We start from the raw sequence: 19,744 nt of genomic DNA, 5'->3' as shown, positions 1-19,744 counted from the left end.
AACAACTCTCCTTCATGCAAACTGCCTGGCCAGCCTGGAAAGCAGCACCTCGCAGCCTGTTGGAATGGAGGTGGTGAAGTTTTCTGCCTCGTGAAGGAAACCAGCATGGTGTGTGCAGTGAGCAGGGCCGTGCAGCAGGACGGGCTCAGAAAGAAACCAGCATTTCCCAGTGCTGCGTGGGCAGAGAACAAAAAGGCTCTGTTCGGGGCTGTCCCCTCTCTGAAATAACCATTAAACGTCCACATCTGGAGCCGCAGCAAGATGCTGTCTGTCACAGTGCCTGCACAGTGGAGATAAGGGAACAAAAACTAATCAGCACATTGCAGCTCACTGCAATTGAGGGCGGAGCAAGATATGCTTTTGCTGGGTGTAGCCGGAACCCAGGCAGCCAGCAGGGCTTCACCGAAGGCGTTCGGTGCTGCAGCACTGCGGGGGGTGGGGGGTGGTGGGGTGAGGGTGGGCAGGGGGGCTGAGCCATGTCTGTGGACTCGCAACGTCTCATCAGGTCACCCAGGTACTGGGGTGTGGGAGAATGGGGCCGGAGGCACTGGGGGGAGATGGGGAATGGGTTATGGGTGGTGAGAGGATGGGGGTGGTCAGGACCAGGGGGTCTGAGAGTGGGCTGAGGGCGGTGGGGGAGGACAAGACTTGGAACGGGCTGGAAGCGCTCAACCGGAAGTGGTGGGGAGGCTGAGGGGGGGGCAGGTTGGGGGAAGGGGGAAAGTGAGACAAGACAGGCAGCTGGGAGTGGGGGGTCCGTGAGCAGATTGGACCCGAGGGGCAGTGACAAGGCCAGGAAACAGCCCAAGTGCTGTGAGACGGGATCAGACGTGGCCGGGTCAGGGAGACGCCTGAACCGTTGTGGCCCTGCTCATGTGTGCTTTTCCCATGGCAGCACAGAGACTTTCTACTGCACCACAAAGGCTAATCTTCAGTCTGGGGTCCGGCGGGCCGCCCCTGGCACCAAGCTCCTGGCTCGTGGGGCTCCCAGGCAGGCCGTGACGCAGCACAGCAGCCAACTGTGCCCAGCTTCCTGTTTTCATAAAGCTCGCAGCCTGAGCGACATTCGTGAGTGTGTGAGGAAGTTCCGTGGCAAAATGGTGGAATTTAAAAAGCAGCCCCAGTTCCGCCTGCGGGTCGGGGGCCTGGAGGGCTCCTTCTACGAAGGGCAGGAGGAGCTGAAGGAGTACTGTGAGGTGCTCTACCTGCCGCAGCCCACCAAGATGGAGGTGGTGGGCACGGTGGATGATGTGCCCTGTCTAGCCACGGGGCAGCAGCTTGTCATCCTCGTTGCTGAGAGTTTGGAGGTGTATGCTTACGAGGAGGAGACGCTACACAAAGTTGCCAAGAATATGCAAGAATTCACAAACATAGGGCTGCAGCACCTGGGGAAAGAAGTCTACCACTGCGGAGCGAACGTAGACTCACTGGTGAGCTAGAGGGTGTGGGTTAAAGCCAAGGAAAGATACAGCCTGAGGGGGGTGGATGTCTGGGTCAGCTATGGGACTGATCCCACCTACATCAGTTCCTAACTGCTCCTGGGTTGCTCTCCTAACAGGGTGAGGCGGAGCGAGACAAAGACCCAGCAATCCAGCAGCTGAGGCAGAGTGCTCAGCACTTCCTTGAGGGAGGGAAGGAGGACTTCCAACTTCTCCTGGACTTGCTGTAGAACAAAGCCGTTGTTGCTTGTTGAATCTGTGTGTGTGTGACAAGGGATTGGCTGGGGTGGAACTAAGCTGTGTCCCCAAGTATTTAATCTGCCTTACCTTTAAACAATTTCAGGGGCGGTGACTCCAGCCCCTCCCTGGGCAGCCTGTGCCAACAGGTCATTTCTGAGAAATTCTTCCTCATATCCAGCTTGGAATCACTTCATACCATCACCTCTCGTCCTATTGCTTTTGTGTGGAAGCAGAAAACAACTCCCACTTCGCCACAAACTCCTTTCACAGAGCTGAGGAGACTGATAAAATCTCACCTGAGCCTCCACCAGATTAAATCTCAATGGATTTGCCCTTAAAATTGCACTTTTAAAGGTTAATCATTGTGTAAGCCTGTGTCCTGAAGTGAGATTTTTCTTGCACAAACACAAAGCTTGTTTTAATCAAAGATTAAAGATTTTAAATATACAGGATTTTGACTCATTCTTTTTAAAATATGTTGAGTGTGACAAACGTTTTGTTCTGCTGTGGTGCTAGCCAGCTTTCAGTCCTATCAGCAGGGGCTTTTCCAGCTTCCCCATCGGCTAAGTGATAACAGAATCAAGAGGAGCTTCAAAGATTACTTCATGCAGGCTGTCCAGTGAAGCTGAACCTGTCCTCATCTCAGGAGAGGTGACAGACAGGGAGCCAGGGCTGTGGCTCCATACCAGGGTCAGCATGCTCCAGCTCCCAGCAGTGAGCACTCCCTTGTTTAAAGCCCCCTGAGAACTGCTTGCTGGGTGGGCACAGCAACTCTCTCACTCCCCCCATATAGAGCAATGGGCAAAATTGGAAAGATACAAGCATGAGAAATAGAGTTGACATAAAGCCAAGTTACCAGGTAAATCAGACCTCTGTAGGTCGAATCACCCTCACACAGGTTTCCCAGAGCAGACTGCATCTAGGTGGGTTCGGATACTTCCCCATGCTCCAGATGAGGCCTCCTCAGGGCAGAGCAGTGAGGACGAGCACTTCCCTTGCCCTGCTGGCCTTTCTCCTTCCTTACTCCCGCATGGTGCCACATGGCATTGAATATCCCTTCGGTCAGTAAGGGTCAGCTGTCCTGGCTGTGACACCCACTTCCAAGCAGCTCTACGGAGACCTGCACCCAGGACTTGGCACACCAACACCAGAAGAGTGCAGAGGGCACACCCTGCTTGTCCCGACAACGATGTCTCTCTTAGATTTGAGTTTCATTTATGGAGAAACGAAAGTGCAAAGAGCTCGGCCACTCCCTTGCGCAGCTCTCCCATTGCACACTACTGGGGAAGTGCATTCTCAGAGCTGCCATATCAGCAGCGGGTCTAGAGGCACTGGGTTGAAGCCAACGCCGTGTCTCCCAGTGGCTGAAGGCAGTGCAGACTCTAAGGGCCCTTTGCTTCTTCCAAGTAAGTGCTGCTGCTTGTATCTGTATCTCTGTCAAGGGGTTTGTCCATGCTCGCTGGGAGAAGGGCAATGGGATGGCATGGGAATGACCGATGTGCACAGCAAAGTGGCCCCATCCCAAAGCTGGCTGCTGTGAGCTGCACGTGGCATGGAGGACACTCAGCTTTGATGATCCTCACCTTGCTGCTCTGCTGACTGCTCTGACCTCACTGCTTTCCTACAGCTCCATAGACAGGAACCCAAGAACTGCAGTACAGGGCTCTGCATACTCAATGGACCAAAACCAGGTGGGTGAAGCCTGTCCCTTTTCTTTGGGAGACATGGAGAGATGTTCTCATTTGGGGACTGCTGCTGGCCACTCTGTAGCATCTTGGCCAGCAGGTAGCAGTGGTGCCATCTAGAGATGCTGAGGGACACCCCAAGTCCACGCAGTGCCATTAGGTGTGCAGTGGGGTTGGGGGGTCCGTGCAGCACTGCACCACTGAGTTTCCTCTCCCTCCCACAGGGTCCTGGCCATGCTGCTGGTCAAGACCGTTCAAGGTAAGATGGAGCCTCACATCTCCTGTGCCCCTTTCCCTGGCCATATGGGGGGATGGCTGCTTGCCCCACAGCTGGGGGTAACCCCATCACAGCCACCACGTGCTCCTTTTTGCTGCCACAGGATTTTGGCAAGGAAAGAAGAGAAAGATAAATTCCAGTTGCAGATAAGTGGGAATCTCTTCATCAAGCAGTTCTTGGAATTGCTGACTAGGTGGCAGCCAGCTGAAAACATCAGAAAGCAATACATGGAAAAGGTCAGTGCTTCACAACCAACCTGATGGCCCTTCTGTGGCCTCTGCACTGCTGTGCAGAGGTGGGGGAACTCTGGTGGCATAGCCCCCACAGCAGTGGCTCCATTGTGGGTGTGAGGGTCTGCAGGGAATGGAGTGGGAGCCCGGGTCTGTGGGCTCCCACTGCTCCCTGCTTGTGCAGGGAGCTGCTGCGTGGTGTGGAGAAACTGCACGGAGCACAGGATGCAGAAAGGGGCCACGTGAGGCAATAGGGAGCAGCTCTGGGGGAGGGAGCAGCCGTGGCAGAGGCCAGCGCAGAGGCTCTACTGTGCATCCAGGGACAGCTCAGCACTGGGTCTCTGCTTGCCAACAGGTGCTGCACACAGTGTTCTTCTTGGGAAGGCTGAATCAGAGGCAGATGAGACCCAACGAATTCCTAGACTCCCAATCTTTCCAGAGACTGCAGGAGAAGTACCCCCGGTCATTCCAGGAGTACGACACCCACCTGCCCAGCCTGACACCATACTCCATTCTGCTGCAGTTTGTGAGTACTCCACACCTACATGGTGCCAACAGCAGGGCTCGGGTAGGACAGGTGTGTGAAAAATACAGCACACTACAGGCACATCCTGGCAGTGCAGCCTAGCAGGCAGCAAAACAGGCAGCAGGACTTCTATCTTCCACTTTTCAAGTCACCATGAGCTGTACACACCAGCTGGTGCTAACAAACTCGGGGAGACAGAACTATTTCTAAGTTTATCTTTTAAGACCACACTCACCCCCTCTTCCTGCAAGATATCGTGTCCTGGGGAGTGAAAGAGGCAAGGAGGGGTCTGTACTGAGATCTGTGTATGTTCCCAGGGCAACGAAGTAGCAGGCTGCAGCACCCAAGAGGAAATGGAGTCTTTCTTGCATGAATTTAATAGCGCTGTGCAAATAACAATAGAGCATCGAGTACCCATCCTGAAGCCCAATGAGTTCATCTTCAGAGCCACAGTTGTCACTTACAGCTTTTACAGAGAACCCAGAAAACCTAAGAATGAAGCAGGCTTCCCTCTCTTTTATGGAGCATCTCTCTCCTGCAAAGGGCTGATGGAGAAGAAGATCATGATTAGCATCCTGTGCCTAAAAACATGGCACCGGGCGGTGGCGTTTGCAGTGTATCATGGGCAGGATAATCTGGCCATTGTCTTCCCTGATGGAGTGCAGTGCCGAGCCTTCCGCTATAGCAATGGAACCTTCATAGAAAAGCCACCCTGCGTGAACTGCAGGATGATGTACCACGTTGACTTCCAGCCGTATGAGGGTGACACCAGGGAAAATGTCCCATGGCTGCGTGGAAACTGTGCTGAGAATGAGAGCCTGAGCAAGCTGCTGCAAGGCGTGCTGGGGCTGCAGGAGAGGGTCATCTCAACAGATACTTCTATGATAAATAATTCCCCACAGAACACCTACCAGGCCATTGAGGAAGAGTTTGAAAACAACATAGAACCAAATCTTAGAGATCAGCTTATCAGGCTGCTTCAGCACAAAAATTTTCCTCATCATCTGCAGTTTTTTGAACCATAGTGAGTGACAGAGAGGCATCTGCAGTGCTGTGTATCAGCACAACACCCCCAAGCCCGTCTTCCTGCATACTCCCATGGATCACCCCACTGAGCTATGGATGCTGCAGGGCATCTGAGGTCAGAGCAGCTGGGAGCCCCAAGCACCTGCAACCACTCCTGCCCCAGAAGGTACCAGCATGGGAGGGATAGAGGGCCGTCTCACTCCACCTTTATGCTGCCCCCAAACCCAGCTACATGCTCGTGCCAGCAGGTTCTGCTCAGCCGGGGTGAGGATGCAGCCTGGTTCCATGTCCTGCCAGCAGCACAATGATTTGCCCCTTTGACTCCAGCACACAGAGCTCTGCTTTTCACCTCTGTAAATAAACATATGTCTGATTTTTGGTTACATACCTGATGATTTGCAGAAGTGCCTGTACATTGTGAAGCCCTCTCCTTTCACCTTTGTGTGGCTCCAGAGCCGACAGTCTCGCCTTCAGGGACCATCCAATTTCAGAGCTCCATCTTGCTCTGGGTGCAAGCAGCCAGCAGGGCCCTCCTGCAGGTGGCACTCCCTCTGCTGGGGTCTCACAGCCTGTAGGGGAAGGGCAGCGTGCTCCGAGGCACCCTGAGAAGTGCTGCAGGATTGCTTGGAGACAAAGATCTGCTGCAGATGCAGACAAAGATGGCTTGGGTTTCAGTTTCGGTTTTACTATGAAGTACCGAGGAGCTGCTGCCTGCCATCAGTCTGTCACACTGCACAGGTGCTGGGGCCAGGTCAGCTAGGGTCCCTGAGGGTGGCCTGAAGCCACTGCAGGACATCAGCCAGGCCGGTGCCGTCGCGTGCACTGGTTTCCAGAATGGTGATGGGCTGCGTGGCACAGGACACAATGTCCTGCATGCGGAACAGCGACTTCATCTCCACCAGTGACATGTAGCAGGGCAGGTCGCTATGACGGGAGGGGACACACATTAACCACACTGCATTAACCTCCCACCCATAGCAGCACCCCACTACCACGGCCCATCGGCCCCTCAGGCTGCTAGAAACAACACAGGAACCGCAGCACCCTGATGCCCTCCTTACATCTTGTTGAAGAGGATCAGCACGGGCACGGCGGCGAGCTGCTCTGCAGAGAGGAGGGACAGCAGCTGGACACAGGATGAGGAGACTTGGGTCGGGTTGGCGGCATCGATCACGAACTGCGGAGAGGGACGGAAGAGGCGCTGGGGGGGTCCGAGGGGAGCAGTTCCACCCCGCAGCGCGGCCGGGCGGGCGCTCACCAGCACGGCGCTGCACTCCCCGTAGTAGCTGGGCCAGATGGGGCCCATGCAGCCGCCCAGCTCCCGCAGCGTCACCCTCTTGTGCAGCGTCAGGTCCGTCAGGTTCGTGCCCACCGTGGGCAGCGTGGCCGGCGGTTCGCCCAACTCTTTGGCCCCGTCCCGGGAGCACAGCTGTGCCGGTGCGTTAAGGACGGGCCAGAAGCGGCGTGCGGCACACCCCCACCCCGGCCCCGCGCCCCGGGACCCCCAGCTCGCTCGGATATTACGAAGCCGCTTCCCCAGCAGGCTCTTCCCGACGCCCGTCGCCCCCAGCAGCAGGCACGTGCCTCCGGGCCGCGCAGCGCCCGCCATCCCCGCCCCGCCGGAAGCAGCGAGCGCCCCCACACCGGAAGGCGGAAGTAGCCGAAGCCGGAAGTGACCGCGGGCAGGGAGAGGGGCGGCCCGGCGACGATCACCATGGGGCGCGGCGGCGGCACCTTCGAGCGGCTTCTGGGTAGGGACTGAGTCTCCCCGTGGGACGCGCCTCCCGGCAGGGCCGACCCCGCGCGGCTCAGCCTCCTATAGCGGGGCGGCCCGGGCCCAGGCGCTGTGGCTGGGCCGATCTGCGGCGGCGACGGCGGTGGGGGGGGGCGTGGCGGGGCCCGGGGTTGCGGATCCCCACGGGAAAACCGGGGCTTTGTCTGCAGCCGAGCGCTGCCCTGGGGCATCGCGGCCGGCACCTCGGGGGTTTCAATCGGGCCCTGCGGCCGCCGCTTGCAGCAGCCTGAGAGGGGTCGCGGTTCTTTGCAGATAAAGCCACGAGCCAGCTCCTGCTGGAGACGGACTGGGAATCCATCCTGCAGATCTGCGACATGATCCGCCAGGGAGACACGCAGTAAGCGCTCCTTTTGCTTGGGTTTAAGCTGTGAGCACAGATCTGCTTGCGTGCGGAAGGTGAAACATGGAGGTCTCACTTCTGTCAGCCCGCGGCAGGATGCTGCTCACTGTGCTATTTCAGATGCAGCACACCTCAGTGTTCTGGAGTCCCCTTCCTGATCTTAGTAGCTGCAGGTTATATCTGGCCTGAAATCAGTAGAGAAGCTCAAGCTTGGATACACTCATTCCTCCTCCCATTTATCCCTGTGGGGAATTGGGTGCACCATGAGCTAACTGTACTCTTCTGTTACTGGGAGGGTGATAGATTATCCTTGTAGATTCCTCTTTACCTGGGCACATGTGCTCTCTTTCCTTATCCAGAGCAAAATACGCAGTCAACGCTATCAAGAAGAAGGTCAATGACAAGAACCCCCACGTGGCACTCTACGCACTGGAGGTAACTTCAGCCCAAACATCTCATGATTTAGGGGCCCAATTCACAGGCCAGGGGACTTCCCATCTCTTCCAAGCCTGCCTTCTGCTCTAGTGTGGAGGCTTCAAGAACGATTATGTTTTTCATTCAGCCTTGGAGCGAGCCTTTGAGAGACTATCTCTGTAGATCTGTCTGCTTGCCCCTGGGTTATTAAATAGCTGTGGTATAAATAACACTGAAATTGAAGCATAGCTTATGCTCCAGTCTCATGGTGTGGATTTCTCCAAATTGATGCTTCCTTAACTGAAATTTATTTAAATACTGCCCCCTTTGTGCACCTGCTGCAAGAACCCATAACTGGTGCTGAAACACAGCTTTTTTGTTCTTTCACTGCAAACCACAGAGTAGGAAGAAAGCGACAGGTTAATGCTGTCCTTTGCACTTGCAGGTTATGGAGTCTGTGGTTAAAAACTGTGGTCAAACAGTTCATGATGAGGTAGCCAACAAACAAACTATGGAGGAACTGAAAGAAATACTCAAGGTAAGTGTATGTTATTTTACTTCAGTTTTTGAATGAAGTTGCAAGAGAGGCAACGAAAGGAAAAAACGTGCACGTTCTGTGTTTCATTCTCTGTGTGTAAGGAACAAAAGGGAAACTGGAAATCTTTTTCAGATAAAAGCAACCTGTTTAATACAAAGGGATGAGTGTAGAGAGCTGATTGGTGCCTGCTGGGGAGAGAAGATATCATGAGAGCAGAGAATGTTTGGTTATACCATGGGTAGGATTATGCTGTAAAGTCACAGACTGTTTCATGGTAGGTCCTGTTGTGAATTCCCTTCCTATAGACCAGGGTAAGGCATGCAGGAAGGTAAGCAGCGTGGTGAAAACTGACGGAAGTTTCATCTTTACTATGGCCTTTTCATTGGCCTGTGGAACTGGCCCGAGGAGTTCTGCAGGACATGGACCTGTATCACTTGTCAGTGTGATAACGTGATGCCTGCAGGAGTTCCTTATGTCCCAGGACTTGAGACTTCCAGAAGTGAGGTGCAAATAAGAACCTGTGTCTTCAGTTCCCAGTCCCAAGAACAGCAGTGCACAGACAAGAGCTTGTTAGAGTGATGCTGTTACTTCTTTATAGTCCCTACCTTCTGCCAGAAATAGACGAGCAGATGACCCAGATATTTGTGGAATGAGCTGTGCTAGTCCTGACATCTTATGCAACGTAGCAGAGCATCTCTCTTCTGTCATTTTCCTGTTGGGGGCTGACTCAGCCTTCATACATTATCTGCTGTTGAACTTGGAACGCTGCCACAATGTGAAGGCCAGGTGTAGCAGTGTAGCCACTCCAGGCTCTGAAGAGATCAGACCAGGCTGGATTGAGAGATTTTTGTGAAGCTCTCCAGTCCTTACCTGCCTCAGCAGTTTGCAGACTCATTTTCATCCTACACTGGGAACATTGCTACTTGTGAACACCTAATGCTGTTTAAAATTACCTTTGTTCTGATGAGGCTCAGGGCTGTGCCATTTGTGGAAAGCAGGATTTTGACAATTCTTCTATAAGTTTGGAGCAACAGGAACTATCACTAAGTCACGCTATGTCAGCTGAAAATAGGAACTTGACAAAAAATTTCTCAGCTGAAACAGGAACTTGACAATGCCTCTCTGCTTCCTGGGTGACTTCTGGAGAAACTGGTCATGTGAGCAGGCCATGACTTGGTCAGCTGATGACAGGGTGCACTTACAGGCTGGCTGGGATAGGAATGGGCTTGCCAAGTTTCCTCTGTTCTTGAACTGTGATACAACTGCTCCTGCCTCCAAAGGGCAGGCTTCCCAGCTGTTCTTATTGCATCATATCCAAGCTAGCTTTGAGTACTAATGGGCAGGAGTCTCTAAGCTGGAGCTGCTGACAGCTTGGCACAAACAGCCTCCTGCTTTGTGTTTGTGCTGCCCTATCAGAACTAGGGTGAATCAGATTGTGCTGTCCTGTCCAGCTGGATAGCTGTCACTCTTGCAGGTTTTGGAGTGCAGGATGATCAGCTCTTGTGAGAAGGTAAACAAGAATGCTGGCCAGCCAGTGCTTATACTTCCCTTGGGGAACAGCTCTATGAGTCTCTGTAGATGTTTTCCAGAAGCATTATGACACTACACCCTTTTTCAAGTTGATTTGTGCCATTCTGAAGGGTGTCCTGTTTATGCTGAAGTGAGAAAGTGAGAAAGCTAGAGGAGATGCAGTCCTTGCTGTAAGCTGTTCTGCTTGCAGCTTGCTGGCAAAGTACTCCAAGTTCCTCTATGAATAGTATTTGATTCCTCTTCTGTGCTTCAGAGACTTTTTCCTCAGATTTCTTTTTCTCTTTCCCCTTCTGTGCAGAGGCAAGTGGAAACAAGTGTCCGCAGTAAGATTCTGAACCTTATCCAGGCCTGGGCTCACGCCTTCCGCAATGAGCCCAAGTACAAGGTGGTGCAGGACACCTATCAGATAATGAAGGTTGAAGGTAAGGATGCTGGGGGCAAAGGTGGGTGAACAGTTGCCAAGCAGATCTACTTTGGAGGAGCTTTGCAGAAGGAGTGGGCTTTAGGTCTCAGCTAAGTCCAGATTCCACCAATGCTTAAGATATTCCACATGCAGGAGAAGCCTCTCACAATGGAACGTTGTCTATTCTCCCACAGGTCATGTGTTTCCAGAGTTCAAGGAAAGCGATGCCATGTTTGCTGCAGAAAGGGTGAGCTTCACTACTGGGGAGAGAGCTGGCATGGCAGGGCAGACCTTGCTGTTGTAGCTCAAGAGATACTACACCTTCAGTTCTTGCTTTCTTCTATTTCACTCAGATTAGAGACCTTGACTGGGTGCATACTGCTCCCATCTATAATTTGGGTAATTCTAAATACAGCAGTTTGGCCTAAAATGGCTAAGAGGGAGGGGACAGTTGACCCTGTCCTGGTCAATTAGTTTCATCTTGTTAAGTGCCCGTAGACAGATCAATACAATGGGAAAGGCATTACAACAAAGGTGTGGCAACAAAAGGACTGGCATAATAGAGAAGTGCTATAAAGCGAAGGAAGAAGATTGCTCACCTGTATCAGAAGATTCTAGGTTCCCAGGGAAAAGCTTCAGTAAGGAAGGATCTCCAGAAAGAGATCTTTCCCTAGGGGCAGCCAGCCCTTAAATGAGGTGTAAGAGAGGTGCAGCCAGGCTCCACCCCTTCTGGTCGCACCGCTGAATTGCCTTCACCTGTGCTCCCAGAGCTTACCAGGTCCTTTCCCCAGGTGCTCAATCAGTAGTTCAGGCCAGGACTCAAAAGTTATCATACATGCCCCACAGAAAGGACCTACTCAGTGGCTTTCCAGTAGCATGGCAAACTGAAAGTGGTAGCGGGGCACAGCTGAAGTGATTGCTGTAATCCTGCTGACTGGGAAAGTGTCACAGTCTAGTAACACAAGAGGTGACCACTTGCAAGGACCAGTATCCTGTAGAGTTGCGCATGCTTTTTTCCTGCCTCATTCATGACAGCTTGAGTTAGTCAGAGGAGATCCTGAAAGGCTCTGTGGAGCCACCATCCTTGAGACATTGCTCCCTTCCTCACACAAGTTTCTTCAAACCCAACAGGCTCCAGACTGGGTGGATGCTGAGGAGTGTCACAGGTGTCGAGTGCAGTTTGGTGTGGTGACACGGAAGGTGGGTGCTATTCTGCCTTTCTGGGTTCCCTGGCCTTTTGCAGCCCCTCTAGAAAGTACAAGACTCCTTGAGCCTGTGTGGGTGGGAACATGCTCCTGTCTGAGTGAACTTGTCCAGTGGTGAAGAAGTGTCTCACTACTACACTGGTCTCCCATCTTTTCCAGCATCACTGCAGGGCCTGCGGGCAGATCTTCTGTGGCAAATGTTCTTCCAAGTATTCCACCATCCCCAAGTTTGGGATTGAGAAGGAAGTGAGAGTGTGTGAGCCCTGTTACGAGCATCTCAACAAGTCAGTACCCTTTGTGGCATGTTTTTTTTTTTTTTTTTGCTTTCAACATTTGGTACTGTGAGGGGAGAAACTTGGCATGGAACCATCTCTCCAAAGACCAGTGCAAAGGGTTTCCCAAGCTTCGCAGGCTGTCTGGGTTTTGTTCCTTCTGAGAGTGGGCTTTACAGCTGTAATGTTGTGCAGAACTGGGGCTCCAGTGCTGAGGAAGGAGCTCATTCTGCACTGTCACCTCTTTCTGGCTGCAGGAAAGCTGAGGGTAAAGCTGCTGCCGCCTCTGAACTGCCCCCTGAGTACCTGACCAGCCCCCTCTCTCAGCAGTCCCAGGTGAGTGGCTCACCTCACTAGGTGACCTAGTGATCATGGCCTACTTGTTGATCCCCTTAGTGGCCACTTCCTTGTCTTTGTACTTGCAGCTGCCCCCAAAGCGTGATGAGACAGCTCTGCAAGAAGAAGAAGAGCTCCAGCTAGCTATTGCCTTGTCTCAGTCAGAGGCCGAGGAGAAGGAGAGGATGGTTCGTACCCTGCTTGGCATTTGGGAGCGTATTTTGCCATGCAGCCCAGATGTGCTGGGTATCTCCCAGCTGTGCAGTAATAAATCCCTAGGCATGTCCTGGTATGAGAGAGGTATGGAGGCTTGTGGAATGAGATTAGGGTGAAAAGAGAGCCAGGCATGTGTTGTGTTCCACAACTGAAAAATGAAAGCAAGCTGCGCCCCGGATGCAAGTCCTGGGATCTGCCAAGCTGCAAGAATTGTAGAGCATGACGCTGGGTCTGCTGCCTGTGCCTAGACACTATGAGGGGATTCACCCCCCCACTGCGCCCAGTGTGCTGCTGACTGGCTGACCAGGACGAATCTGGATAGTCTCTGATTTGATTTTCTTTCTTTTTTTCTTTTTTCCCCTATCCTTTTTGCAGAGACAGAAGACAAGTTACTCCATGTACCCGAAGGCTGAGCCCACACCCGTCACATCGTCAGCTCCTCCGGTGGGCACGCTCTATTCTCCACCTGTGGTACGTTCACAGGAGCCTCTAAGCATGAAGTAGCTGGGCACAAGTCAGTTTCACAGCCCAGCTCTGTCCTGCTTGGGTCAGATTTAATCCCCCTCATTCTGGTGTTCAGCACTGGTAGTTGTCATGGCCAGGTCTGGGCAGGACAACTGGTGCGAGCTGCAGTTTTCTAGTTTCTCTAAACTGGATTTCCTGTTCACCTCTTTCCAGAATTCTTCTGCTCCCCTGGCTGAGGACATTGACCCTGAAGTAAGGATGCAGGACTGACGAGTCCATGGTGCAGGGCTGCTCCCAGCAGGGCTGTGATGCTCATCTTCCCTCTCTTCCTGGCAGCTGGCTCGGTACCTGAACCGCAACTACTGGGAGAAGAAACAAGAGGAAGTTCGCAAGAGCCCCACCCCATCAGCACCTCTGTCTCTCACAGAGCCAGTTGCTCAGCCTGGGGAAGCCCACCCTGCCCCACTCAGTGTTGTTGAGGTAAGAGGGGGCCTGAGCCTATGTCCAGCAGCTTGTGAAGTATGAGAAGTGTCTGATTCGCCCATGTAGCCCAGCTCCGCAGAGTTGCTGCTGGCTCTTGGAATGGGTGAGCTGAGGCTGACTGGTTGCCCTGTCCTTCCAGCAGCAGTACCAGAATGGTGAGTCAGAGGAGAACCATGAGCAGTTTCTGAAAGCTCTGCAAAATGCGGTCACCACGTTTGTCAACCGCATGAAGAGTAACCACATGAGAGGCCGCAGCATCACCAACGACTCTGCCGTATTGTCCCTCTTCCAGTCCATTAACAACATGCACCCCCAGCTGCTGGAGCTGCTCAACCAGCTGGATGAGCGCAGAAGTATGTGGGAGCTGTCCTACCCTGGGCTGGGTGTCCTGGGGAGAGCAGGTGGCTGCCAGGGCATCCCCCAGAGTCAGCGTTTGGCATTCCCATGACACAGCTTGTCTGGAGAGAAGCCAGAGCAGTGTACAGGGATGGTCTGAGTGTTCTGCACTGGGAGGAACCCTGAGGCTCTCTTTCCTTCCCCAGTGTACTATGAAAGCCTGCAGGACAAACTGGCCCAGATCCGGGATGCGCGTGGGGCTCTGAATGCACTGAGGGAGGAGCATCGGGAGAAGGTGCGGCGTGCAGCAGAGGAAGCAGAGCGCCAGCGCCAGATCCAGCTGGCCCAGAAGCTAGAGATAATGAGACAGAAAAAGCAGGTGAGGCAGAGAAGTATTTCCAGTGTGGGTCTACCTGCACACCTGTATGCACTGTGGGCCAGCCAAAGTTGGCAAGGACAGCTGTCCTGACAAGAGGGAGTGCTGCTGTGTCCTAGTTTCCAGCCATCACAGCACTGGCATTGTTCCCACAGGAGTACCTGGAGATGCAGCGTCAGTTGGCCATCCAGCGACTGCAGGAGCAAGAAAAGGAGAGGCAGATGCGCCTGGAACAGCAGAAGCAGACCATCCAGATGAGAGCCCAGATGCCAGCTTTCTCACTGCCTTATGCTCAGGTCTGACTCCTGGGCAAGAGACCCTCTTGCTGGGTCCTGGGGGCCATGGCCTAAAGCTTGCTTTTCTTCCTTCAATAGCTCCAGGCCATGCCAGCAGCCAGTGGAGTGATCTACCAGCCCTCTGGGCCCAGTAGCTTCCCCAGCACCTTCAGCCCCGCTGGCTCTGTGGAGGGCTCTCCCATGCATAGTGTATACATGAACCAGGCAGCACAGGGGGGCACAGGACCGTATACAGCAATGCCTGTCACTGGGACAGGTATGTTATCGTGCTGATCCAGTGTGGGCAGAGGCTGAACAAAAGGCAGTCGCTTCCATCTCTGCCCTCTTCGCTTCAGATCCCAACGTGGTGAATGCCTACATGTACCAGCCAGGGGCAGGCAGCGGGCAGGCGGCTCAGCAGGGGCAGGCAGTGCCCACTACAACCCCAGCATACTCGTCCTATCAGCCAGCTGCAACACAGGGCTACCAGGCAAGTGAAGGCGGCTGCTGCAGAGCAGCTGGTGGCCAGCTGGGGCAGGGCTGGGGTGTTCTGTGGAGCTGGTGGTTCTTGAGCCTTTAACCAGCGAGAGGAGGATCTGGTTGGTCTCAGCTCTAGAGCTGCTGTGCAGCTTTCCTTGTGAGTGTGGGCAGGGATTAGACCCAGCCCTAGGCTCCCTACTGTGCAGAGGAAAGTCATGCCCTACCTGCTTCCAGAGGAGAACCCTGCTGGTCCTAGAGCTCTTGTAATACAGGTTTGATGTGAGATCCAGCTGCTTGCACCACCTCTCACTGGCTGCATCTCCTCCACAGAATGCAGCATCACAGTCACAGAGCATCCCTGCCATCTCGCAGGCTCCTCAGTCAGGGGCTGTGGGCTACATGGGAAGCCAGTCGGTCTCCATGGGGTACCAGCCCTATGGCATGCAGGTGAGCACATGGGGTGCTGGGGGAGGGAGGCTCCAGCCACTGGAGCTTTCCTGAGCCTATGCTGCTGGGGCAAGGAAGGGAGAGGAGGTGAGGAGGCAGCAGGCTTGCCCATGCATAGGGCTTGCTTTCTCCTCCACAGCGCTGAGTGCTGTTGAGTCTATAAAGGTAGTCTAACCCCCTTTCCCTTGCTCTGCTAGGGCCTCATGTCGGCGCTGCCGGGCCAAGAAGCAGCACTGAGCAGCCTGCCCGCACAGCAGTCTTATCTGCCTGGGCAGCAGCCCCTGTACCAGCAGGTGAGTGCCGCCTGCAGGGCGGGGGGGGGGTTTAGGCACGGCCACTGCCTAATGGCGCTGCCTCCTCTCTGCAGATGGCCCCGGCTGGAGGGCCCCCCCAGCAGCAGCAGCCCCAGCCCACGGCAGCACCCGTGCAGCAGGCACAGGGCAGCGGAGAGGCCCAGCTCATCTCGTTTGACTGAACACTGCGCAGGGGAGTGCGGAGAATTCAATGTAACACTACTCTTCATCCAGAATCACGTCTGTTCCTCACCTTGTCCTGTCTGCCCCTCAGCTCCTCCCTGCGTCCGTCCCTGACCGAGGGGCCAAGGGACCACCGGGTTCCAGCACTGGTGCTGGATCCCCGCTCGCAGGAGCGCAGCCCTTCGCCTCGGCTCCCCGTGCCTGCTTCTTTCCCCCTCCAAGCTGCCCCCTCTTTGCCCGCCCCTGCGCGCTGCAGCTCGGCCTGCAGGGCCCGGCCGGGGGCAGGAGGGAACCACGAGCACGTCCGTGCCCGCCCTGCTCTGCTCCCCTCACCCTTCCTTCCCTGCCCACCGCTTCCCGCGCTCGGTTCGCGCCGGAGGAGCCCGAGCCACAACGGTGTCAATAAAGTGTGCGGAACGAACCGGCGTGCTGTGCTGTGCTGGGCGACACCTACCGGAACCAGCGAGTGCCGGCGGACCCGACGGCTAGAGCGCCTCCCTCGCTCCACCACCGAGGCGAGGCTCCGCGGCCTAGAGCGGCGGGCGCGCGCCGCGGGGGCCGTCGGGATCGTCGAGCGCGGGGCAGAGCGGCGCCGTGTCCTCTGCGGCCGCCATGCTGCCCGCCGCCCGCCTGGCGCTGCCGCCGCGCCTGGCCCGCCGCCCGCCGCTCTCCTGGCGCTGGGGTGCGGCGCGGCCGCTGGGCACGGGCCGTGCTCGGAGGCGCTCGGAAGCGCTGGCCGGGGAGGCGCTGGCCGGGGCGCCGCTGGACACGGCCGCTAAGGAGTACTCGCCCAAGGTGCGGCAGCTGGTGCGGGACATCGCGGGGCTGACGCTGCTGGAGGTCGCCGACCTCAACGCGCTCCTCAAGGTGGGTCCGCGGGCTGCCCGGCCCCGTCCCGCTCCGCTCGGCCCCCGCTGACGCCGCCGCTCTTCCCACAGGAGACGCTGAAGATCCCGGATGTGGGGGTGATGCCCGCGGGCGCCGCCGCCGCCCACCTGCCCGCACAGGCGGCCCCGCAGGTACGGCGCCGGGATGGGGAGGCTGGGAGCCCTCATCTCGGCTTCGCCTTCACCTCAATGCGGCTGTTTGCAGGAGGAGGAGGAGGCCGTCCCCGTGAAGAAGGAGAAGACGCACTTCTCCGTGCGGCTGACGGAGCTGAAGGCCACCGACAAGGTGAAGCTCATCAAGGAGGTGAAGAACTTCGTGCCCGGCATAAACCTCGTGCAGGTGAGGACGGGGCTGCCCCGGCCCAAAGCGGTCTCTGCTCTGAGGGCCGCCCGGGTTTCCCCTCTGTGGGGCTCAGTGTGCCCAGGGCTGTGTGCCTCTCCGAGCAGAGGTGAGACCAGGATGCAGAACAGGACTCACTGTGCCTAATAGGCATCCCTCATGGAAGTCCAGTCCCTCTCATCTCTGGTGCTGAGTCCATAGCAAAAGGGGGGAGGGGGAGGCTAAGAGCAGAGAGCTCACAGCCCTCTGTGTCCAATGCAAGAGATGCTATGAGGCTTTCCAAAGAACTTGGGGGGCAGCCAGGACTCCTCGCTGCAGCTGGGTTTGGTCAAGCTTACCACAGCTTGTCATCCAACACACTTCCATTCTGTATTGTGATGCTTTCATGTCTTGAGGATAATAATAACAGCACTTTCTATTTACCTAACTGCGAGGAAGCAATGCTAAGCAGTGTAAAATCTGCTTCAATATGTCACCCAGTTATTCTGAGATGGATTTGCAGAGCTTCCTCCAAACCATTTGTAACGACATATTGTAAAACAAATAATAACAGAGACGTTCTGCTCTCAGTGATGTCAGTTCCATTGGCCCACTGGGAAATAACTGTCTGCCAGCTGGGTCAGTCTGAACGTTATGTCCCAGCAATGATTAAGATGCCAGAACCCTCTAACAGATATGATCAGTGGACAACTAAAAACAGTCTGGAGAACCAATGCTAAGTCAGCATGGCATGTGGAACCTGTAGAACAAGCTGGTTACACTTGCGATGCAGCCACAAGTTACTTTGATTAAAAAAAAAATACAGCTGAAGGCTGGTTTTGCTTGTAGAGGTTGTGTTTAATGTGTAGCTGAAAAAACATTATTGTAAGTGAGGAGCTGTCATAGAATCATAGAATGGCCTGGGTTGAATAGGACCTCAATGATCATCCAGTTTCAATCCCCTGCTATGTGCAGGGTCGCCAGCCACTAAGACCAGGCTGCCCAGAGCAACATCCAGCCTGGCCTTGGATGATGTGGGGCATCTACAACCTTCTTGGGCAACCTGTTCCAGTGCATCACCACCTTCTGTGTGAAAAACTTCCTCCTAATATCTAACCTAAACCTCCCCTGTCTCAGTTTAAAACCATTCCTCCTTGTCCTATCACTGTTCACCCTTGTAAAAGTCGTATCTCCTCTTGCTTATACGCCTCATTTGGATGAGGTGCTTTTAAACAAAATTTAAGGTGGCCTTAAATGAAATTTTCTTAATGGTTTGGAAGAAAGTACTTCTGGAAACAAGCAGTACCCTGCACAGGGGCTGTTGATGTGTGTGCAGCCAGGGCTGTGCTGTTCTTCCATCCAGGAGATGTGAACAGCTGCTACCCTGGTCTGAGGCTGCTTTAGAACAGAAGTTCAGTGTTAGGGAGCAAGGATGAAAAACCTCAATTGTGCTGCATGTCCTCACTGCAGCAAACCAGAGCAGGCTGTCCCTTCCAGACGCAGCCATGGGCTCTTGAGAGTGCAGGCACAGCTTCATCTGCACAGCAGCACCGTGTCCCTTCCATCTTCTGCTGCTGCTGGTACATCATCACTGTGCCTGGCATGCACTGAGCTGACACAACCACTTTGTATGTTCTGCACAGCACATGAGCTGGTGGCAGCTCCTCACTTTGGAACCCCCCAGGTTTGTTGTTGCTGTGTGGTTTGGGAGCAGCAGCGCTCTGACTGCAGCAAGCCTGTACCCTCCTATCCCTTTCCCTGGGCTCACTGCAGTTAAACAAGCCATGATACTGTAGAAAATCTTAAACCAGTTACAAAACTTTTCAAGTGCCTTAATTGTTGCTATATTCTGCAACATTAGAGGTTTGTATATAAAATATCAAACTGTGCTGTCAGGCAGAGTCTGTGCTGGAACGCTTTTGTCCCAGTACATCAGACTCTGACTTCACTTGCACATCTGTGTACAGAACTCAGGCAGCCTCTCCACCCACTGGCACAAATATGTAAACCAAAACATTCATGCTGAAGAAATGGCCCAGCCGGGTCAGTGGCTGCGTTAGCAGATGGTTGTGTGTGTCCTGGGCACCTTCCAGGACTGAATACTGGAGAACACAGCACATGTCATATACACACCATGCAGGAACTGTGGGCTGCTGCCATTGGGAGGGGTCTGGATGTGTTGCCCTGTACCATCAGGGTGAGGAGCAAGTAGGTGTCTCCAAGTGGAAGCCTCGGGTTTAGAGCATTAGGTGAGTTTCTCTGATCTGTTCACGCAGAGGTCGGACTCATGGCTTTAAATCTGTTAATCTGGTTAGTGAAAGCTGGTTTACAGATCTCATGCTTTATACCTCCCACAGGCAAAGAAGCTGGTGGAGTCCCTTCCACAAGAGATCAAGGCTAACGTGTCCAAGGAGGAAGCAGAGAAGATCAAAACAGCGCTGGAGGCAGCAGGAGGGACTGTGGTTCTGGAGTAGGCAGCTCCGTGTCACCCAGAGGGACTCGTGGAGCAGCACCTGCCTGTGGTGCTCACACTGACCGAGCCAGGCCCTGGGCACCTCGGGTGTGAGATGTCCTCGTGCCGCGTGGTGGGAATGCGTTGTCCACATGGTTCAGTGCAGCAGCAGTGTGCGGTTTGGTGGGGCTGCTGTTTAGTTCCGGCATCACAATGAACTCTACATTCATAAAAGCCAAGTGGGAAAAGCTCTGTAGAATCGTCATCTGTCAAAGC

At 54.5% G+C, this 19,744-nt stretch overlaps 5 protein-coding genes across 7 annotated transcripts; 4 read left to right on the top strand and 1 right to left on the bottom strand.

Moving 5' to 3' along the window:
• Positions 1-390: 390 nt before the first annotated feature.
• Positions 391-2,126, top strand: LOC116232553 (uncharacterized). Its single transcript, XM_031598984.2, has 3 exons — positions 391-514; positions 896-1,430; positions 1,559-2,126. Exons 1-3 carry the CDS (start codon positions 477-479, stop codon positions 1,667-1,669), a joined length of 684 nt encoding a protein of 227 aa, XP_031454844.2. The 5' UTR covers positions 391-476; the 3' UTR covers positions 1,670-2,126.
• A 125-nt stretch (positions 2,127-2,251) lies between these two features.
• On the top strand, positions 2,252-5,806 carry LOC116232550 (uncharacterized). 2 transcript variants are annotated; one of them, XM_031598979.2, is made up of 6 exons: positions 2,254-3,085; positions 3,307-3,370; positions 3,589-3,623; positions 3,745-3,877; positions 4,227-4,397; positions 4,715-5,806. In XM_031598979.2, exons 2-6 carry the CDS (start codon positions 3,356-3,358, stop codon positions 5,420-5,422), a joined length of 1,062 nt encoding a protein of 353 aa, XP_031454839.2. In that variant the 5' UTR covers positions 2,254-3,085; positions 3,307-3,355; the 3' UTR covers positions 5,423-5,806. The 2 variants fall into 2 exon arrangements, with proteins under 2 accessions (XP_031454838.2, XP_031454839.2); XM_031598978.2 differs by having other exon boundaries at positions 2,252-3,370.
• Positions 5,807-6,171: 365 nt separating this feature from the next.
• ARL16 (ARF like GTPase 16) lies at positions 6,172-7,158 on the bottom strand. Its single transcript, XM_031598982.2, has 3 exons — positions 6,682-7,158; positions 6,485-6,600; positions 6,172-6,347 (listed from the first exon to the last, which is right to left on the bottom strand). Exons 1-3 carry the CDS (start codon positions 7,030-7,032, stop codon positions 6,176-6,178), a joined length of 639 nt encoding a protein of 212 aa, XP_031454842.2. The 5' UTR covers positions 7,033-7,158; the 3' UTR covers positions 6,172-6,175.
• Positions 7,060-16,231, top strand: HGS (hepatocyte growth factor-regulated tyrosine kinase substrate). Of its 2 annotated transcripts, none has more exons than XM_031598977.2 (21): positions 7,060-7,174; positions 7,471-7,555; positions 7,918-7,993; positions 8,418-8,510; positions 10,339-10,462; positions 10,638-10,690; positions 11,575-11,643; positions 11,808-11,932; positions 12,178-12,256; positions 12,346-12,444; positions 12,848-12,943; positions 13,151-13,189; positions 13,274-13,417; positions 13,563-13,773; positions 13,963-14,135; positions 14,288-14,428; positions 14,507-14,684; positions 14,764-14,897; positions 15,218-15,334; positions 15,532-15,627; positions 15,702-16,231. In XM_031598977.2, the coding sequence occupies exons 1-21, from the start codon at positions 7,138-7,140 to the stop codon at positions 15,807-15,809; spliced, it is 2,277 nt and encodes a 758-aa protein (XP_031454837.1). In that variant the 5' UTR covers positions 7,060-7,137; the 3' UTR covers positions 15,810-16,231. The 2 variants fall into 2 exon arrangements, with proteins under 2 accessions (XP_031454837.1, XP_031454836.1); XM_031598976.2 differs by having other exon boundaries at positions 13,560-13,773.
• Positions 16,232-16,407: 176 nt separating this feature from the next.
• On the top strand, positions 16,408-19,720 carry MRPL12 (mitochondrial ribosomal protein L12). The gene is made up of 4 exons (XM_031598985.2): positions 16,408-16,677; positions 16,749-16,829; positions 16,903-17,037; positions 19,374-19,720. Exons 1-4 carry the CDS (start codon positions 16,423-16,425, stop codon positions 19,488-19,490), a joined length of 588 nt encoding a protein of 195 aa, XP_031454845.1. The 5' UTR covers positions 16,408-16,422; the 3' UTR covers positions 19,491-19,720.
• The last annotated feature ends 24 nt before the right edge of the window (positions 19,721-19,744 follow it).

The sequence above is a fragment of the Phasianus colchicus genome, chromosome 20, assembly GCF_987193195.1.
Source record: "Phasianus colchicus chromosome 20, bPhaCol1.hap1.1, whole genome shotgun sequence".
Lineage (NCBI taxonomy): Eukaryota > Metazoa > Chordata > Aves > Galliformes > Phasianidae > Phasianus > Phasianus colchicus.
The sequence above is the reverse complement of the archived record's forward strand: the minus strand, read 5'-3'. Positions and strand labels throughout refer to the sequence as shown.

Coding starts and splice junctions, on each gene's coding strand:
- LOC116232553 (XM_031598984.2), top strand. CDS start 477: ATGTCTGTGGACTCGCAACGTCTCATCAGGTCACCCAG. Junction 515..895: donor CGTCTCATCAGGTCACCCAG/GTACTGGGGTGT, acceptor TTCCCATGGCAG/CACAGAGACTTTCTACTGCA. Junction 1,431..1,558: donor GAGCGAACGTAGACTCACTG/GTGAGCTAGAGG, acceptor CTCTCCTAACAG/GGTGAGGCGGAGCGAGACAA.
- LOC116232550 (XM_031598978.2), top strand. CDS start 3,176: ATGTGCACAGCAAAGTGGCCCCATCCCAAAGCTGGCTGCTGTGAGCTG. Junction 3,371..3,588: donor ACTCAATGGACCAAAACCAG/GTGGGTGAAGCC, acceptor TCCCTCCCACAG/GGTCCTGGCCATGCTGCTGG. Junction 4,398..4,714: donor ACTCCATTCTGCTGCAGTTT/GTGAGTACTCCA, acceptor GTATGTTCCCAG/GGCAACGAAGTAGCAGGCTG.
- MRPL12 (XM_031598985.2), top strand. CDS start 16,423: ATGCTGCCCGCCGCCCGCCTGGCGCTGCCGCCGCGCCTGGCCCGCCGC. Junction 16,678..16,748: donor ACCTCAACGCGCTCCTCAAG/GTGGGTCCGCGG, acceptor CTCTTCCCACAG/GAGACGCTGAAGATCCCGGA. Junction 16,830..16,902: donor CCGCACAGGCGGCCCCGCAG/GTACGGCGCCGG, acceptor GGCTGTTTGCAG/GAGGAGGAGGAGGCCGTCCC.
- ARL16 (XM_031598982.2), bottom strand. CDS start 7,032: ATGGCGGGCGCTGCGCGGCCCGGAGGCACGTGCCTGCTGCTGGGGGCG. Junction 6,601..6,681: donor GGGAGTGCAGCGCCGTGCTG/GTGAGCGCCCGC, acceptor CCCTCTCCGCAG/TTCGTGATCGATGCCGCCAA. Junction 6,348..6,484: donor CTGATCCTCTTCAACAAGAT/GTAAGGAGGGCA, acceptor CTCCCGTCATAG/CGACCTGCCCTGCTACATGT.
- HGS (XM_031598976.2), top strand. CDS start 7,138: ATGGGGCGCGGCGGCGGCACCTTCGAGCGGCTTCTGG. Junction 14,136..14,287: donor TAATGAGACAGAAAAAGCAG/GTGAGGCAGAGA, acceptor TTGTTCCCACAG/GAGTACCTGGAGATGCAGCG. Junction 15,628..15,701: donor AGCAGCCCCTGTACCAGCAG/GTGAGTGCCGCC, acceptor TCCTCTCTGCAG/ATGGCCCCGGCTGGAGGGCC.